Source organism: Ranitomeya imitator, chromosome 10 (genome assembly GCF_032444005.1).
Source record: "Ranitomeya imitator isolate aRanImi1 chromosome 10, aRanImi1.pri, whole genome shotgun sequence".
NCBI classification, from domain to species: Eukaryota; Metazoa; Chordata; class Amphibia; order Anura; family Dendrobatidae; genus Ranitomeya; species Ranitomeya imitator.
The window spans coordinates 117,007,859-117,028,998 of record NC_091291.1 but is presented as its reverse complement, the minus strand read 5'-3'; the positions used below and the strand labels follow the sequence as shown (position 1 = coordinate 117,028,998).

The window sequence follows — 21,140 nt, the reverse complement described above, 5'->3', positions numbered from 1 at the left end:
GTTAGTTTTAGTCTCGCTGATCCCCCAAGTATTTCGCTTTTTGGTTTTTTTTTTAAATCCGCCTTACGGTTCCAGAGATATGGGCTTTTTTATTTAGTTCTAATCTTTATATTCCCTACTGATGGGGCGTAACTCACAGGGTAATAAGGCAGAGGAGCCTAAAGACACGCCCCTGAGGATCCTGTGAACCACGCCCCTTTGTAAAGACGATAAATAAGTAGCAGTAATTAAAAAAACCTCATATCTCTGGAACCGTATGGCGGATTGTAAAAAAAAAAAACACAACATGAAATTTTCAGGGGAGCAACAGGAATAGAATAACATCAAAGGCTGCCCAGTTCTGGCAGATTCTCTTTAAAGGGATTATCCGGTAACAACAAGTGAATAGGTCATAACTTGTTTCTCGTGTGAGTCTGACCATCAGGACATGCACCGATCAGCAGAACAGTCGATACAGCGACAGTGCGCATGTCCGACTTCTGCTCTATTTACTCCCTTATGGGGCTGAACTTTTCCTTTTCTGGCAACCTCATAGAATGTAAATGGAGTCGTTTGGGTATCAGGATAGGCGGAAAATTGTTTCCACCGAACAATTCCTTTAAGCCACAACGCCTTTAACTATAAAGTTTTTCATTACGTATATAAAACATATAATAATTTTATCTCACACCACATCCTTTATTGTGTTGGAATTGTTGGAATCTTACATAGTAATATATTTACATCATGATGATATTTGTTGTCGCCGTCCCTTTAACCGTTATATACCGAAGAATATGAATGGGTTAACATACGCTGTGTAGTTTGACTTCCCAAAAAGCGAGCGTCGCCAAGGCTCATGAACTAGACCTATTCCCTCTCCACCTCCAGGTAAGGGCTGCGCAGCGAGGGCTGTAGTGATAATTAGTTACCATGGGAACGCATTGTGTGCGAGCGATGCATTACCGGCAGGAATGTACAGGCTTCTGTGTTCACAGGCCAGAAATCATTGCCGCTCTGCCTCATCTGTTAGCAACAGTAACACGCCGTGCGCCGCAGCTTATCTCTGTTACTGGACGTCTCCCGACTGCCAGCGGCATCTGCAATGGATTTTAAAGCTTGGCGGTTTCCTGACATCGGCGCCAGATTATCCCCATATAATTAAATCAAGAAACAATTGTGAAGTGAAGCACTTGACATGAGGCATCCCCGGTGTCTCAGAACGTCGCCCAGGACCGGTGGGGTGACGTCGGCCTCGCCATGCTTTATCTGGATCCATGAAACGTACATTCATACATTTCAGGATTTCTAAAAACGTTTCCTCCCTTTATGGTGAAGCACCACCGCAAAGCCATTGTGCCCTGACGATCGGTGATCTTGATAAAAAACATATCCCTTTGGCACAATAATGGCATTTAAAGGGATTGTCCAGGCTCAGGACTCGAGTCTGAAATCACTATGTGACTGTAGACTTGTAAATCCTCACAGTGTGAACACTGCACGCTGTCAGGATTCAACCACGCAGGTGGGTCATGTGACCAAAAGTAGGCAATTTGCATACTGCCAGCCACATTCCGACTAGACGATCCTAGTGAATGTCTAGTTGGCATGTGACTTACATGTATGTAAAGCCACTGTCTTGAACCTGCTGGTATCAGGCGCACCAAATTCATTCATAGACTCACACCTCTGATTAAATTTAGAGAATCTTTGGGCTGTCCATGTGCCAGAATCTGTCTGGTATAGATTTTAGCTATAATATATACCAGTCTTCTGTCGTACATTGTAGTAAATCAGTCATGCATTGGTAGGACACACCCCTTTTGCTAAGCCCCTCCTATTTCATTTTTAGAAAAGTGTAAAAAAAAGTTATAAATTATTGTACAAATACAGCACAGGCTATAATTTTTTTTTAGACATTAACCTGGCATGGGGGGAGGGATGCTTTCCTCCTTATTTACAGAATGTTTTCTCTTCCCTCCCTGAGAACATAGATGCTTTCCCCCTCTCCATACTTTGATTTGTGTACAATAGCTTCCCTCTTCCTGCTGCCATCTCTAACACTGGGGAGGGAGTAGAAAAAAACTATCAGAAATGGGAAAAGAGCCATTATGGGGTGGTCAAATTTCACTGACCAGCTAAGTAGGTGAAAGACGAGCAAAATATCAAAGATCATCATTTCGAAAAAACGCTTTTTACTCTTGCTCATATGGGAACAGTACAGTAATAGTTCTACTACTGTCCACCGGAGGTGGTGTGAACATGTCTCTACGGGCTTGTTCACTGTGCGCGCAGCTCATGTGTTCTGGTTTCATATAACTGTCCACCGGAGGGCAGTATTGTAGTTGATCATTTCTCCGCCATATGAGCTGGTATACTATATGTTTCTCGGTTTATAAGGCCAGTGATTGAATGGATGACCAATTTTCTGACATATACATGCATTAACCAGCACGGGGCGTCGATAAGCACTAGAAAAAAATAGTTTCTTCCAGGAAAGTCTAAATCCGAAACCAATGTCTGACACTCATTATTATTTCATAAAGAACTATCATTGCTCTGTGTCAATAACTGGCAACTCTCACCAGATGGGCTCAGGGTGTAGATGGAAATTTAAAGCTTTCACCAATATGTCTTCTGAGAACGGAGCTTTATCTGGGGTCCTTTCAATGTCCACATGTGCAGAATTGCAGATCGCATGGACTCCAGAGTCGGTACGGCTGGAGATTGAAAATTTCACGTTTCCAACTGGTCTGAGTTTCTGTGCAGCCACCTATGGCCAGAAAAAAAGTGTCAAATATAAACCATCACAATATATAATAAATGCAAAATTCCAAACAAAAACAAATAATGGCCTATATTTTCACAGTGTCCTCAAGTGGCAGATTCAAGTTAATACCAAATAGTGTCACAGCGCCATCTAGAGCCAGTGTGTAAAATCACAATGGCAAAAAACACAATTTTATCACAGCACCATCTAGTGGCAGTGTGTGGGCTCACATTAATCACACTTTTACCACAGCACCATCTAGTGGCAGTGTGTGCGATCACATTAATCACAATTTTATCACAGCACCATCTAGTGGCAGTGTGTGGGATCACATTAATCACACTTTTACCACAGCACCATCTAGTGGCAGTGTGTGGGCTCACATTAATCACAATTTCATCACAGCACCATCTAGTGGCAGTGTGTGGGCTCACATTAATCACAATTTCATCACAGCACCATCTAGTGGCAGTGTGTGGGATCACATTAATCACAATTTTACCACAGCACCATCTAGTGGCAGTGTGTGGGATCACAATCACAATTTTACCACAGCACCATCTAGTGGCAGTGTGTGGGATCACATTAATCACACTTTTACCACAGCACCATCTAGTGGCAGTGTGTGCGATCACATTAATCACAATTTTACCACAGCACCATCTAGTGGCAGTGTGTGGGCTCACATTAATCACAATTTCATCACAGCTCCATCTAGTGGCAGTGTGTGCGATCACATTAATCACAATTTTACCACAGCACCATCTAGTGGCAGTGTGTGATCACATTAATCACAATTTTACCACAGCACCATCTAGTGGCAGTGTGTGGGATCACATTAATCACACTTTTACCACAGCACCATCTAGTGGCAGTGTGTGGGATCACATTAATCACAATTTTACCACAGCACCATCTAGTGGCAGTGTGTGGGATCACAATCACAATTTCATCACAGCACCATCTAGTGGCAGTGTGTGGGCTCACATTAATCACAATTTTACCACAGCACCATCTAGTGGCAGTGTGTGGGATCACATTAATCACAATTTTACCACAGCACCATCTAGTGGCAGTGTGTGCGATCACATTAATCACAATTTTACCACAGCACCATCTAGTGGCAGTGTGTGCGATCACATTAATCACAATTTTACCACAGCACCATCTAGTGGCAGTGTGTGATCACATTAATCACAATTTTACCACAGCACCATCTAGTGGCAGTGTGTGGGATCACATTAATTACTATTACCACAGCCAAATATCACAACTGTATCACAACATCATCTAGTGGCAGCATGGAGATCACATTAATAATACTACAATTTTAGCACAGCACTATCTAGTGGCAGTGTGTGGGATCACATTAATTACAATTCTTATCACAGCACCATCCAGTGGCAGTGTGGGGAATCACTAATAATAAGAAATACTACAATTTTACCAAAGCACCATCTAGTGGTAGCCTGTAAAATCACATTAATAATAAATACTACAATTTTATCACAGCTCCATCTAGTGGCAGAGTGTAGGAACATAATAAATGCTACAATTTTACAACAGCATCATCTAGTGGTAGTGTATAAAATCACGTTAATTATGAATACTTCAATTTTAGCACAGCACCATCTAGTGGCAGTGTACAGGATCACATAACATTTTTATTTAGAGACCCATCTAGTGGCAGTGTCTAACATCCATTGGATAATGAATACCACAATTTTATTAATAGTATTAATGATACATACTACAATTTAATCACAGCCCCAACTAGTGGCAGTGTGTGGGAACATAATAATAAATATACAATTTTACCACGGCACTATCTAGTGGCAGTCTGTAGGATCACATTAATGATAAATGCTACAATTCTATCACAGCACCATCTAGTGGCAGTGTGTAAGATAACATTAATTATAGATACATACCACAATTCTATCACAGCACCATCTAGTGGCAGTGTGTAGGATCACACTAATGATAGATGCTGTAATTTTATCACAGCACCATCTAGTGGCAGTGTGTAGGATCACACTAATGATAGATGCTGTTATTTTAAATCACAGCACCATCTAGTGGCAGTGTGTAGGATCACACTAATGATAGATGCTGTAATTTTATCACAGCACCATCTAGTGGCAGTGTGTAGGATCACACTAATGATAGATGCTGTTATTTTAAATCACAGCACCATCTAGTGGCAGTGTGTAGGATTACACTAATGATAGATGCTGTAATTTTATCACAGCACCATCTAGTGGCAGTGTGTAGGATTACACTAATGATAGATGCTGTAATTTTATCACAGCACCATCTAGTGGCAGTGTGTAGGATCACACTAATGATAGATGCTGTTATTTTAAATCACAGCACCATCTAGTGGCAGTGTGTAGGATCACACTAATGATAGATGCTGTAATTTTATCACAGCACCATCTAGTGGCAGTGTGTAGGATCACAGTGATCATACATACCACATTTTTTTAATCACAGCACCATCTAGTGGTAAATCATTTGCAGAATGTTCACGTTGCCAAGTAAAATTGCATTTTAAGGTGCGAGATCACCAGCTTACCCACTACCATAACTTAACTCTATAGACATACATTACACAATGTACTTGGCTGATGCCTTGAATCACTTTTGTAGACTTTTTGAACCTGGCCCAGTGGAGGTAACAAAAATGAAGAAAAATGTAGATTTTGTAACCAAAACAAGCTGTAGTATGCCTGGAAACCAGAAGGAAACATCAGTCTTTTCTGTTCCCCACGTCTGCATTGTTACAACATACATGTGGTTTTCATTATAGAGAAAAATCATATTGTTCATGAGCAGGAAACCAGATATTCCCTGAGAAATAATATATTCTGGTGACTAACAGATGACATTTACATGCCCTGGCCATGCTGCTGCCCATCACCCTGCAGTACATCACACATGGGCACAGGCCTATTGAATATGTTATACCTGGAATGTGATCATGATATTTACTTGCTACCCTCAGAAGATCTATATGATAAAAAAAATTACAACATTGACCACACTTTGCTTTTTTTTGTAAACTACCGTGATTTTTTTAACAGTCGGAGCTTAGTTTTAACTGATAAAATGAACATATATATACCGGCATAAATACCGGCAACAACCACTAGAGGGAGCCTGCAACTACATATGTGTAATTATTGAATTCAGTGTATACTGTGAACTCCCCCTAGTGGCGGTTGCAGGTAGTCAAAATTTTATTTTTTTTAAAGCAATGTGAATGCAGGGAATTTGGAGCTCTGCATCCAAAAGACAAAGCTCCAGAGAGAACAGAGATCGATAAATAAGTTAATTAGCTAAGAATTTAGATCTAGAAACAAAATGGAGATTTATTTTTAAACCTTCAGATTATTAGCGTGCATAAAAATTGCTAGCAGTAACAACTGAAATATATTAAAGCAGAGCTATAGCGTAAATCAAAAGGGAGGGGGGCTGACCTTTGCATTTAATAAAATACATGGTGGATTCAGAATATCAAAGTCTACAACAAACATGGCAGCTAAGCTGGAGTCATTCATCATCCTCTAATGGGAGAAGCCAACAGTAAGAATCAATTAGTATCATAAGATGTAACTTATACTTCACTTTTGGGCTTATTAAAGAAGGTTGTCAGGATAGGTAATCAGCATGAGATTGGTGGGTGTCTCACTACCAGATCTTCCACCGATCAACTGATCAAAAGAGCACAACGCAGCGGAAAATGGCACAGCGCCGTAAGTTACATAGTGGCCAAGACTGGTACTGCAAGCTCTATCCCATACAAGTGAATGGGAATGACCTTCTGATGCGTCGTGGCCATTGTCTATTAGTGGATCGGTGGAAATTCTTGAAGTTGGATCCCAACCGATCGGATATTGATGGCTTATACTAAGGATAGGTCATCAATATAAAATATAATAAATATAATAAATGTGCAACAAAATAAGCAAATGTAAACGAATGAATACAAACGATCATCTAGCTGGAATAACGATCAGATCTGCACCGTCATAGTCTAGTTTACTTAGTGGGAAATTCAGGAAGGCTCATTTCCATGGAGCTGGCACTGACCCAGCATCACTTCATCCTGTGGCCTGTGCTGCTTAGATTAGTGGCACGTGGCGACACATAGCAGATTTACTGGGTTTTTTTTTTGGGGGGGGGGGAATGTGACGTCATTGGATCCAGTGCTGGAAGCATAAACCACACTGGACGTCAGGCATAAAACCTAATGCAAGGACTAATGGCTTTATTAGCTGCGTCAACTCACCAGCCAGAAAACCCTGGATGGAAATTTGCCTCCTTACACAGCAATATAGGAGCAAGAGAATTATCGCTGCATAGCTCGGTAAACTCGCCCGGTAAGGTGATGTTCACACGTAGTCTTTTGAGGAGTACAAAAAAGCCTTTTTTTTAACCAGAAAACCAATTTTGAAAAAGCTCTATTTTGAGCAAGTTTCAGTTTTCCTGGAAAGGTTTAGAAGAGTTTAATTTTCTCTTGAAATATTTTTTTTTGCAGCCTTCTTAGCGGATTCCACCAAAAACTGCTTTAAATAATTGATATGATACAAATACACACACACACACAAACACACGTTATACTGTGCAGAAGTTTTAGGCAGGTATGTAAAAACTACGGGAAAGGAATTAACAGTTTATTTTTGGCACTGAACAAAACGGAAAATGAATAAATCAGTTCTTCTGGGTACTTGTACTTGGAAACAGTTTTTGAAGGAACTCGGAGGCGAAATTGTCCCAAACATCTTGGAGAACTAACCACAGATCTTCTGTGGATGTCACTTGTGAAAACGCTTCTGTCTCTCCATGGAATCGAGATCAAATTTCTGCAGGGGCCGGATCATCACATCCCCCCACAGAGACGTAATCTGGGTATTATGGAGTCAGTGTTGGATTACATGAACAGTCAGGAGGATTTGCACAAGCGACGTCCACAGAAGATCTGCGGTTAGTTCTCCAAGATGTTTGGAGCAATCTCCTACCGAGTTCCTTCAAAACCGTGTACAAGCACAAGTAACTAGAAGAAGTGACGAAGGCAAAAAAGGTGGTCACCCCAAATATTAATGCGATTTAGATTTAAACCTTGTCCAATACTTTATTTTTATCAATCAGCAAGAAAACTATTAACACTCCTATTTTCAAAGGCATTCTTACTCTGCAGCATTTTTCTCACACCTAAAATTTTGAAAATATACATATATATATGTATAGGGCCAGAAATATTTGGACAGTGACACAAGTTTTGTTATTTTAGCTGTTTACAAAAACATGTTCAGAAATACAATTATATATGTAATATGGGCTGAAAGTGCACACTCCCAGCTGCAATATGATAGTTTCCACATCCAAATCGGAGAAAGGGTTTAGGAATCATAGCTCTGTAATGCATAGCGTCCTCTTTTTCAAGGGACCAAAAGTAATTGGACAATGGACTCTAAGGGCTGCAATTAACTCTGAAGGCGTCTCCCTCGTTAACCTGTAATCAATGAAGTAGTTAAAAGGTCAGGGGTGGATTCCAGGTGTGTGGTTTTGCATTTGGAAGCTGTTGCTGTGAGCAGACAACATGCGGTCAAAGGAACTCTCAATTGAGGTGAAGCAGAACATCCTGAGGCTGAAAACAAAGAAGAAATCCATCAGAGAGATAGCAGACATGCTTGGAGTAGCAAAATCAACAGTTGGGTACATTCTGAGAAAAAAGGAATTGACTGGTGAGCTTGGGAACTCAAAAAGGCCTGGGCGTCCACGGATGACAACAGTGGTGGATGATCGCCGCATACTTAATTTGGTGAAGAAGAACCCGTTCACAACATCAACTGAAGTCCAGAACACTCTCAGTGAAGTAGGTGTATCTGTCTCTAAGTCAACAGTAAAGAGAAGACTCCATGACAGTAAATACAAAGGGTTCACATCTAGATGCAAACCATTCATCAATACCAAAAATAGACAGGCCAGAGTTAAATTTGCAGAAAAACACCTCAAGAAGCCGGCTCAGTTCTGGAAAAGTATTCTATGGACAGATGAGACAAAGATCAACCTGTACCAGAATGATGGGAAGAAAAAAGTTTGGAGAAGAAAGGGAACGGCACATGATCCAAGGCACACCACATCCTCTGTAAAACATGGTGGAGGCAACGTGATGGCATGGACATGCATGGCTTTCAATGGCACTGGGTCACTTGTGTTTATTGATGACATAAGAGCAGACAAGAGTAGCCGGATGAATTCTGAAGTGTACCGGGATATACTTTCAGCCCAGATTCAGCCAAATGCTGCAAAGTTGATTGGACGGCGCTTCATAGTACAGATGGACAATGACCCCAAGCATACAGCCAAAGCTACCCAGGAGTTCATGAGTGCCAAAAAGTGGCACATTCTGCAATGGCCAAGTCAATCTCCAGATCTAAACCCAATTGAGCATGCATTTCACTTGCTCAAATCCAGACTTAAGACGGAAAGACCCACAAACAAGCAAGACCTGAAGGCTGCGGCTGTAAAGGCCTGGCAAAGCATTAAGAAGGAGGAAACCCAGCGTTTGGTGATGTCCATGGGTTCCAGACTTAAGGCAGTGATTGCCTCCAAAGGATTTGCAACAAAATATTGAAAATAAAAATATTTTGTTTGGGTTATGTTTATTTGTCCAATTACTTTTGACCTCCTAAAATGTGGAGTGCTTGTAAAGAAATGTGTACAATTCCTACATTTTCTATCAGATATTTTTGTTCAACCCTTCAAATTAAACGTTACAATCTGCACTTGAATTCTGTTGTAGAGGTTTCATTTCAAATCCAATGTGGTGGCATGCAGAGCCCAACTCGCGAAAATTGTGTCACTGTCCAAATATGTCTGGCCCTAACTGTGTGTGTATATATATATATATACTCAAAAAAAAAAGGAAAAGCTGCACAAAATAATTGAAAAAAAGTGGACTTTAATGCCTGAACGGCGTGGCAACGTTTCGGATGTGTTATCATTTGTGTTATCTTGACTTGACAAAGGATAACACATCCGAAACGTTGCCACGCCGTTCAGGCATTAAAGTCCACTTTTTTTCAATTATTTTGTGCAGCTTTTCCTTTTTTTGAGTTTTTGAGTTTATTACTTTTTGACCATTGGATTGCTGGTTGGGAGAGCTCTGCATGCCTTGTAAGGTAGTAATTTGATGCTGTTCCAATTTTTTCATTATATATATATATATATATATATATATATATATATATATATTTATATATATTATATATATATATATATATATATATATATATATATATATATATATATATATATATACACACACACATACACATACATATATACATACACACACACGCACACACATACATGTATACATACACACACACCAATCCATAAGGCAGTTAGCGGCCTCATGGCTCGGGCCTGCATTCTTCTCTCTTCCACACGGCGTTGGCTTGGCAGCAGGCCGCAGCCCTTGGAATAGTTCTGTTCCCAGATCTGCCGCACTCCGGCCATCTCCCTGCCTGCTCCCGGCTGCCGGGGTTGAAAGCAGAACATGTGGAATGAATAAGGAGTCACAGGAGCGTGAGGGGGGAACCTGACAACACATTAGGGGCCTACCTCCAGTCACGCTTCTGTGACTCCCACAAAGCAAGGCTAAGAATAAAAGAGAAAAACAAGACAAGAAGAGCATCGAAGGAACAAGCGGAGGATAGGCGGAGGTTGGTTATTAGGAATATTTGGCTTAATATCGAAGGTGGAGAATAATAAAAAATAAATGACTAATACACAAAATATCAAGACTCGGCACGTGCTACCTCTAACATCACGGGCAATTCAGCCAAGGATTAGTGATGAGCGAATATACTCGATACTCGAGATTTCTCGAGCACGCTCGGGTGACCTCCGAATATTTTTTAGTGCTCGGAGATTTTGCTTTCATCGCCGCAGCTGAATGATTTACACCTGTTAGCCAGCATAAGTACATGTGGGGATTCTCTAGGAACCAGGCAACCCCCACATGTACTTATGCTGGCTAACAGATGTAAATCATTCAGCTGCGGCGATGAAAACAAAATCTCCAAGCACTAAAAAATACTCGGAGGTCACCCGAGCGTGCTCGGGAAATCTCGAGTAACGAGTATATTCGCTCATCACTACAAGGATATCTCGAATATGCTCTGATATTTGACTGAAGATGGGAGTAGAATTTGTGTTATCCGTGGTTTTACATAGGACTGCAGATGAAACCCTGTAAACCTCGCCTTAAAAAATTTGGTTTTCTTTAATCCAGTATTGCAGTAACTGCAATTTGCAGATATACAATGATCATCTAAAGTGTTTGAGGAAACCGGATACGGCCTGAATACCATTAATGGCCATTCAATAGCTAATCATATAGTCTGGCATCACGCAGGTCAATCAGATGATGCCGTGCTAGCATTTCACTCCATAACCCTTTAGTTTAGGGCCCTTTAAATATGCACTCTCGGAGCACCGCCATAACCTCAGACTTGATAATGGACTTGGATTGCACTCTCCATCTCCGCTCGCACGGACTTAAATATTTATGACGAGTAAGAAACAACCCCCCGCGCTGCGCACAGCAGAGACTGGCGAGGACAGACGGTCGCAGCCTCGTTTTCTGGAGTGCTCCGTAGTCCTAGAAAGAACGTTGCGTGGCTTGGCTCGGAGATCTGAGTGCTCAGTCTCTACACATCTGACAAAGCCAAAAATGTCCACATATGAGCCCGGGATTCACTGCAGCTTATAAAATATTAATGCCGTACAGAAGCGTGACCGTGTAGCCGATCCCAAGAGCAAAGGGAGGTTCCTCAAAAATGATCGCTCAGCAAAAAGGTTCCTCTTCCGCCCCACAAAATTAATTCTCTCCGTGTTCATTCATTCACATTGACCTATCTGCATAACGTACAGCTGCGGTGGAATATGGAGTGACCAAATGGACGCGAGTATATATATATATATATATATATATATATATATATATATATATATATATATATATATATATATATATATATAGGTAAAGTACTACAGCACTATGTAGATTGGTTCCAGGACTGACATTGCCAGGAGGAGGTTCTGACTGATTACATACTCCCACTCATATATGAAGTACATTTCCATTAATCCAGTCTATATAATCCACTGGTTTGGGGGATGAGACGGATTATTTCCAGGATCTTAAAGTGCAAGAAAAGAGAGCTGCACGCAGAGGCAAGACAAGCTCTTTTAGTGTCAAAATGCAAAATTTCAGCTTCATCCCTTATACCCTTCCCCTTTATTAGCATCCTAGGCAGTTACCTTCTCTGCTTATGCCTACAGTGGTTACCGCAGCTGATCTGTCCCACGTTTGACTGATGAATGGTAGAAGGATAGGGCTGAGACAAAAGGACAAGATAGTAATTTTGTCCAACAGTAGACAGGGCAAAGGGAGAGGCTCCTGCTGTAGCAAGTTGTCATACAGCCAGACACTGGACAATGAGATGAACGGAGACATTTCTGTAATTCATTATCAGTTTTCTTTAATGAGTCTTCGAACTGGCCATAAATAACATCTCAAAGTTTTTCTACGAAATCAAACTGATGGGCTATCACAAGATGTTAGAGGTCCAACCTTCAAAACCTTCCCCGTTCAGTAGTATTAGGGGCAAAGCAAGAGCAATAAGGTCCCTTCACTGCTGAACCAAGCATAGTAGGGCTTCCACGTTGTCACCAAACATCGAGGGGTTGAACACCCCTTTAAAATCAACTGTAAAACATTTAGGAGAAATGCAGATAACATAATCTTTGATTAATCCTGCAATCCATTTACTTCAGTGCAGTAGTCTCCGCCACGATCAGAAGTGACGACATCCTGTTCTGCAGAAACTTGACTACTGATTGGCAACAAAAAAAAATGCACACAACTTTAACTATGGCATCACATTTCATGGGGCAGAGAGAGAGGTATTTCTTGAATTCCAATGCTGCTTATATCAGCCATCTTGTGATGACGTAAAAGAGGCTGATCCGTCACTGTATCGGTGTCACAAGTGTGTCACGTCCTCCTGGGAGATCTGGGGTAAGAAGATGTATTATGAACCGCAGATCTATCATTTAACCTGTGTGTTTGTGTCCCATGTTAAATGGATTTGGTTTCCTTTAGTGCTGAAGAGGTTAACGACCCTTTCTATACTGGTCAGAAACATGCAGCTCCATTTCAGCTGCTTCTGATCTGGTCATTTCCTCTCTCTATAAAACCTGGCCAGACCTTCTTTTCCTTGCCAGTGAAAGCTTTGTTTCCTAGCTCCTTGGAGACGCTGTGCTGAATTGGAGATCGTTGTTGCTATTGGAGATAGCTACGTGCTGTTTTTGGGTGTATGCTTTGGTTTCCTCATTGTCCTATTCCCAATTGATTGGTACATTCCTATCCTTCCCTATAGACCTCTCAAATTTGGAGAGTGTTTGCATGTTTGTTGCTTCCTGTTTTCCGCATCTGTCTTACGTGTTGATACACTGGCATATCACGTCCCAAGCCTCCAGGGGAGAAAAAGGGACAGCTTAGGAAATAACAGGAGAACAGTAAGGCTGGTGGCCCAAGCCTCCTCACCTTTAGAGGTACCTTTGGGAGCAGGGATAATTAGGTTTTCAGTCCTAAGGATGATTCAGGGCCGCTTTCCCTACTCACGAACAGTCACAGGGTGACAATCGGCAGGAATTTTCTTTTGGGGCTTCAGACAACGCGCACTATGATCAGCAAAGCCATTTTACGAATGTTCATGGTAAAGGAATGCAGAAAACTAGATATAAATATTAATCAAAAGTCTAGTCGAAACATAAAAAAGAGACCTCGTTGGAGGAAAAAAAAAAAAAATCAGCCAATGTCATGTGTACGAGACCCAGACCCTCCTACGAAAGTAAGAGCACTTGAGGAGTGATCAGATGCAGGCCAACGACTTGGAGTCATGCCCGCCGCCATCAATGCTGCTGGACGTGGACCACCAAGAAGAACTGAAGCAACGCTCGCTTCCCTATCAGATTCAGAACAGCTGATGATGAATGCTAACAGTTAAGATCCAGAAATTCTTCAGTTTAGCAGGAAGCAAATAATCCTATAATAAACCTGCTCTTCCCATGACCTTCATGGATGCGGCTGATCATAGTTGATAGCACAGAGGGGTTAAAGAATTTCATGAAACCTCACAAACGATGGATACATCTCCCCACATGGTTTCAATAAAAAAAAAAAAAAAAACTACCAACGCAGCAGATACTGGCCGAGCACCAGATTACACATAAAAGTACAACGCAGATTTTCTTTTTTTCTTTTGGATTCGATCTCGGATTGATGTTTGATGCCAGTGATAAAATGCAATGCCAGCATTTCCCGTTGTATTTGAAAAAAAACTTTTGCAAAGTCAATATCTGCATAAATGGAGGTCTTTATTAAAAGTCTGGCCGCTGTGTTCGTCTGGTAGGGTCTGGATGGCAGTCATCCAGGGATACAGAAAACAAACTATTGGCTTCCTTAAAAAACTTGTTCTGAGTATCTTTAATCCGACCTTGGATGATTCCAATGTACAATGAGCTATCGGCTCCAAAGGGGAAAGTACACTAACCAAAAGGCCGGCCGAACTGCAGGGCAACAGTCTTTAAAGGGAATCAGTCAGCAGGATTTCATCTCCCAAACTATGTATTAGTACAAGTAGCTCTTTCAAAGACAAGTCCAGCAATACCTTTACATGGCCGGTCCGTTCCTCAGTTACTGAGAAATCGGTGTTTGAATTGATATGCAAATGTGGCTGAAGAGTTATGGTAGATCTGAAGCCTCCGTCACTCCAGCTCTTTTCCCCGCCCATGACGGCCTCCTCCTTTGCCTTGAAGTCACACATCATGTATAGACACAATCCAGGGAAATCAGGACTACTCGATCAAAGAAGCAGGTTGCCCACATAGTAAATAATCTAGAGTGGGTCAAGGGAGTTCCCGGTTGGGGTGGGAGGATGAGATATTTACGTCTCCGTTCCCCAACAGAAAAGTTAGCAATTATGTTTGTTTTATACCCATGTACTGTTAAATGCAGCAGAAAATAGTAATAACGGTCCTAAGAGCGCTGGAAATTAGACCAAAACAAGGTCTCATTTCATGAAACGCGTTGTGGTTCAACACTAACATCCTTGCTTTGGTCTCATTTCCAGCGCTCCTAGGACCGTTATTACTATTTTCTACTGCATTCTGTATCCTCCTAGAAGGTTAATGGCTGGAGCTGCGGTGGACCTTTTGCCTTCAATTTTAACTGTGACCCTCACAGTGCTCCCTAGTGACCGCTTTCTTTTTCCTTGAATTTCCATGTACTGTTAAATGGCACAGGACTAATGAAACTGCGGATTATAACCCTAACTATCATTCATCCATCATGAAATGGGTGCCGTACACAATATTGAAGGCTGTACTGGTCAACAACAAGCCATGACCAAGATCCTGGACGGACCGAATCGTTGCCTGTCCTTGCTATTATTAATTATTATTATAGGGCCATTTATTCCATGGTGCTTTACATGTGAGGAGGGGTATACATAATAAATACAAGTACAATAATCTTGAACAATACAAGTCACAACTGGTACAGGAGGAGAGAGGACCCTGCCCGCGAAGGCTCACAATCTACAAGGGATAGGTGAGGATACAATAGGTGAGGATAGAGCTGGTCGTGCAGCGGTTTGGTCGATCGGTGGTTACTGCAGGTTGTATAGGCTTGTCGGAAGAGGTAGGTCTTCAGGCTCTTTTTGAAGGTTTCGATGGTAGGTGAGAGTCTGATATGTTGTGGTAGAGAATTCCAGAGTAGGGTGATACGCGAGAGAAATCTTCTATGCGATTGTGGGAAGAGGAGATAAGAGGGGAGTAGAGAAGGAGATCTTGTGAGGATCGGAGGTTGCGTGTAGGTAAGTACCGGGAGACGAGGTCACAGATGTATGGAGGAGACAGGTTGTGGATGGCTTTGTATGTCATGGTTAGGGTTTTGTACTGGAGTCTCTGAGTAATGGGGAGCCAGTGAAGAGATTGACAGAGGGGAGAGGCCGGGAAATAGCGAGGGGACAGGTGAATTAGTCGGGCAGCTGAGTTTAGAATAGAATGGAGGGGTGTGAGAGTGTTCGAGGGGAGGCCACAGAGCAGGAGGTTACAGTAGTCGAGGCGGGAGATGATGAGGGCATGGACTAGGGTTTTTGCAGATTCTTGGTTTAGGAATGTGCGGATCCGTGAAATATTTTTGAGTTGAAAGCGGCAGGACATGGAAAGGGCTTGGATATGTGGTTTGAAGGACAGATCAGTGTCAAGGATTATCCCGAGACAGCGAGCTTGTGGGACTGGGGAGAGTGGGCAGCCGTTTACTATAATGGATAGGTTCGTTGGGGGGAGTCGCGTGAGATGGGGGAAAGATGATGAATTCTGTTTTGTCCATGTTAAGTTTTAGAAATCTAGCGGAGAAGAAGGATGAAATAGCAGATGGACATTGAGGGATTCTGGTTAGTAGGGTGGTGATATCTGGTCCAGAGATGTAGATCTGTGTGTCATCAGTATAGAGGGGATACTGAAAACCATGAGATTCTATGAGATGTCCCAGGCCAAAAGTGTAAATGGAGAAGAGCAGGGGCCCAAGGACAGAACCTTGTTGGACTCCGACAGATAGGAGGCGAGGTAAAGAGGTGGTGTGTGAGTGGGAGACGCTGAATGTCCGTCTGTTAGGTATGATGAGATCCAGGATAGGGCCAAGTCTGTGATGCCAAGGGATGAGAGGGTCTGTAATAATAGGGAATGGTCCACTGTGTCAAAGGCAGAGGACGGGTCCAGGAGGAGGAGGATAGAGTAGTGTCTCTTGCTCTTGGCGGTTAATAGGTAGGTATGTATCCACTTGCTGACATAACAATTAAACCATACAGCTGAATTGTAAGTGTTGATATCCCGAGGTTTTCTCTGACTAATACATTATATAGAAGGCTGTACCGGTCAACAACAAGCCGTGCCCAAGGTCCTGGACGGACTGAATCGTTGCCCGTCCTTGCTATGTATCCACATGCTGACATAACAATTAAACCATACAGCTGAATTGTAAGTGCTGATATCCCGAGGTTTTCTCTGACTAATACATTAGTAGAAGGAAACTTGAAATTACCTTTTAAAGCCAGAAAAGATTGGGGAAAAAAAAGAAAAAGCTCTGCCTAATTATCTACATAATTCCTGATCCGTCACTTTAGAAATATTTTACTCAGAAAACTTCTAGTTTGTTTTGCCAAAACTCTCCTAGTGTAAAACGTATTTGATTTCGGCACAACGTGGGGGCTTAGCAGTGAGTCACATAAGCCGGTGGAGGGCTGACGGATGATTGATGCGTCCTCCCACATCTCTCCACTGTAATTTGCACTTCAATAAGAACAGCCATGAAAAATTCTACTTTTTCATGGTCTTCAAGTATCTTACATAACCAAGTTATTATTGCTCAGAACTGCAGTGAGATGAACTTGTCCGCCTCCATCAGTGCCATACACTTTGGATGGAGAACGCGGTATTATACGTTTTCCCACACCGTGTCTCATGGTGCGAGTATGGACAGTGATCTACAGACTGTCCATGGATCTGCTGACCAGAACTCAATGGCCACATTGGCGTATACAATGGCCAGAACATGAAATTTGCCTAATTTGTAAAAAAAAAAGCTTTATAAAGTATACGTTCAATTACATAGATAAATGATGATCATGTTTCTAAATACATAGGTTTCTCTTTCAAAAAGCATCACGGACCCTCCGAGTTCTGCATTGTTCATCTCTACAGAGGCACGTAAAAGTTTGGGCACCGCTGATCAAAATTACAGTTGTTGTGAACAGTTAAGCAAGTTGAAGATGAAATTATTTCTGAAAGGCCTAAAGTTAAAGATGACACATTTCCTTTGTATTTTAGGTAAAAATATATATATTTTTTCAGCTGTTACATTTTAAAAATTACAAAAAGGAAAGATGGGCCGACATAAAAGTTTGGGCACCCCTCGAGATTTGTGTGCTCAAATAACTTTGACCAAGGTTTCAGACTTTAATTAGCCTGTTATGGCTTATTCACTATCATCGTTAGGAAAGGCCAGGTGATGCACATTTCCCAGCTTTATAAAAACCCAGCCTCCTCCAACCTTGTGCCAAAAAACAGCAGCTATGGTTTCTTCTAAGCGGCTGCCTAGCACTCTGAAAATGGTGGAGGCCACAAAGAAGGAGAAGGCTATAAGAAGATAACAAAGAGTTTTCAAGTTGCCCTTTCCTCAGTTAGAAATGTAATTAAGAAATGTCAGTTACCAGAAACAGTGGATGCCAAGATAAGGTCTGAAAGGCCAAGATAAGGTCTGGAAGAACAATCAAAATTTCAGTGACATCTGCTCGAAGGATTCCTAAAGAGGCAAATCAGAACCCCTGCTTGACTGCAAAAGACCTTCAAAAAGATTTAGCGGACTCTGGAGTTGTGGTACATTGTTCTGAGACACCTATACAATTATGGCCTTCATGGAAGAGTCATTAGAAGAAAACCACTCCTGTAGCCTCACCATCAAATTCAGAGCCAGAGGTATGCAAAAGAACATCTAATCAAGTCTGATGCATTTTGGAAACAAGTCCTGTGGACGGATGAGGTTAAGATAGAACTCTCTGTTCACAATGATCAAAGGTCTGTGTGGAGAAAAAAGGGCACAGAATTTCAGAAAAGGAACATCTCGCCAACCATTTAGCATGGGGATGGACCAATCATGTTTTGGGTTTTGCAGCAGCCAATGGGACGGGAACATTTCACGGGTAGAGGGAAGAATGGATTCAATGAAATTCCAACAAATTCTTGATGCAAATATATTTAGAATTGAGAGTTCTCATTGGTTGATACCTTTTAATGGCTAACTGAAAAGATGGTAACAAATTGCAAGCTTTCGAGACTACACAGGTCTCTTCATCAGGCAAAGACTAAAACAAATTCTGAAGAATCACATATTTATGCACAACATAGCACAGAGGAAAAAAAAATAAAAAGGGTACCAAGGGTGCTGACACGGTACCAAGATATATATCTTTCCTGTATCAAAATGGAGGATACCAGAATGTACCGCACCTTTATGGAACTAAAACCACTTCTAAAGAAACGTGCACAAATGAACAGCGACATTTTTTTCCTATCGCTAACACGGTAACAAGATATATATCTTTCCTAATGCAAACATAACACCATCTGTAGGAAAGCTGAAGTTGAAAAGAAGATGGCTTCTACAAACGAATAATGATCTTAAAGGGACTCTGTCACCTGAATTTGGAGGGAACAATCTTCAGCCATAGGGGCGGGGTTTTGGGGTGTTTGATTCACCCTTTCCTTACCCGCTGGCTGCAATATTGGATTGAAGTTCATTCTCTGTCCTCCGTAGTACATGCCTGCACAAGGCAATCTTGCCTTGTGCAGGCATGTACTACGGAGGACAGAGAATGAACTTCAATCCAATATTGCAGCCAGCATGCAGCCAGCAGGTAAGGAAAGGGTGAATCAAACACCCAAAAACCCCGCCCCTATGGCTGAAGACTGTTCCCTCCAAATTCAGGTGACAGAGTCCCTTTAAACACACGCCACAATCCACAATAGACGACCTCAAAAAAGCAAGCTGAAGGTTTTACAATGGCCCTCACAGTCCCCTGATCTGAACATCATTGAAAATCTGTGGCTAGACCTCAAAATAGCAGTGGATGCAAGACGACACAGGAATCTTACGGAACTGGAAGAATTATCCAAGGGGGAATGGATGAAAATCCATCAAACAAGAATTGAAAGACTTGTCTGTCTACAAAAAGTATTTACAAGCTGTGATACTTTCAAAAGGGGGTGATACTAGTTACTAACCATGCAGGGTGACAAAACTTTTGCATTGGCCTATTTTCCTTTTTGTAAATTTAAAAATGTAAAATATGACAATATATACAGTTTTTTTTGCCTAAAACACAAAAGAAATGTGCCATATTTGTTATCCATTTCAAGATCATTTCATCTTCAACTTGCTTAAACTGTTCACAATAACATTAATTTTAACCAGGGGTGGCCAAACTTTTACATATGACTGTATCTGTCTTCTAGGCTCCTGTACACATAGGGGAGCCAGGACAATGACAGATGACAGATATAGGGGATGAGGACAGATGTTCTCCTAGTGCATAGATATTTTTGTTTTTCTCTAACTATTACCGTTTCTTCTTTTCTAGGAATGCTGCTCAGAAATCTTGTCGTGCAATAATCAGATAATGACATTAAACAAGACAGAATAGTTTATAGGATCTGAAGACAGACTCAACATCCTTTCCCCACCCTCATCCGGTTACTATGAGCTGACTCATCTGTCCTAAGATACATATAACTCAATCGGAGCTTGTGTCGATGCAAAAGAAACAGATACAAAAAAAAAGTTTAAAAAAATCATGGAAAAAGTTATAGTAAACTTTATATAGGACTTTTCCTGTATTACCGTATATACTCGTGTATAAGCCAAGGCACCTAATTTTGCAACAAAAAACTGTGAAAACTTATTGACTCGAGTAGAAGCCGGGTATGCATTGTCCCCTCACTCCTATCCTGGTATACAGGTCTCCCCTTCCCCGTCCTTGTATGCATGGCTTCCCGTCCCCGTCCTTGTATGCATGGCTCCCCGTCCTTGTATAAATGGCTTCCCATCCCCGTCCTTGTATGCATGGCTCCCCATCTCCGTCCTTGTATGCATGGCTCCCCATCTCCGTCCTTGTATGCATGGCTCCCCATCTCCGTCCTTGTATGCATGGGTCCCCATCTCCGTCCTTGTATGCATGGGTCCCCATCTCCGTCCTTGTATGCATGGCTCCCCATCTCCGTCCTTGTATGCATGGCTCCCCATCTCCGTCCTTGTATGCATGGCTCCCCATGTCCGTCCTTGTATGCATGGCTCCCCATCTCCGTCCTTGTATGCATGGCTCCCCATCTCCGTCCTTGTATGCATGGCTCCCCATGTCCGTCCTTGTATGCATGGCTCCCCATCTCTGTCCTTGTATGCATGGCTCCCCATCTCCGTCCTTGTATGCATGGCTCCCCATCTCCGTCCTTAAATGCATGGCTCCCCATCTCCGTCCTTGTATGCATGGCTCCCCATCTCCGTCCTTGTATGCATGGCTCCCCATGTCCGTCCTTGTATGCATGGCTCCCCATCTCCGTCCTTGTATGCATGGCTCCCCATCTCCGTCCTTGTATGCATGGCTCCCCATGTCCGTCCTTGTATGCATGGCTCCCCATCTCCGTCCTTGTATGCATGGCTCCCCATCTCCGTCCTTGTATGCATGGCTCCCCA

At 42.0% G+C, this 21,140-nt stretch overlaps 1 protein-coding gene across 1 annotated transcript in view; it reads right to left on the bottom strand.

Annotated features, from left to right (window-relative positions):
- Positions 1–21,140, bottom strand: part of PUSL1 (pseudouridine synthase like 1) — a 69,301-nt gene that overhangs the window by 22,195 nt on the left and 25,966 nt on the right. Inside the window, exon 3 of the mRNA XM_069741163.1 lies at positions 2,565–2,752. Coding sequence (XP_069597264.1) covers positions 2,565–2,752 — 188 coding nt within the window. The remainder of the gene's footprint in view (positions 1–2,564; positions 2,753–21,140) is intronic.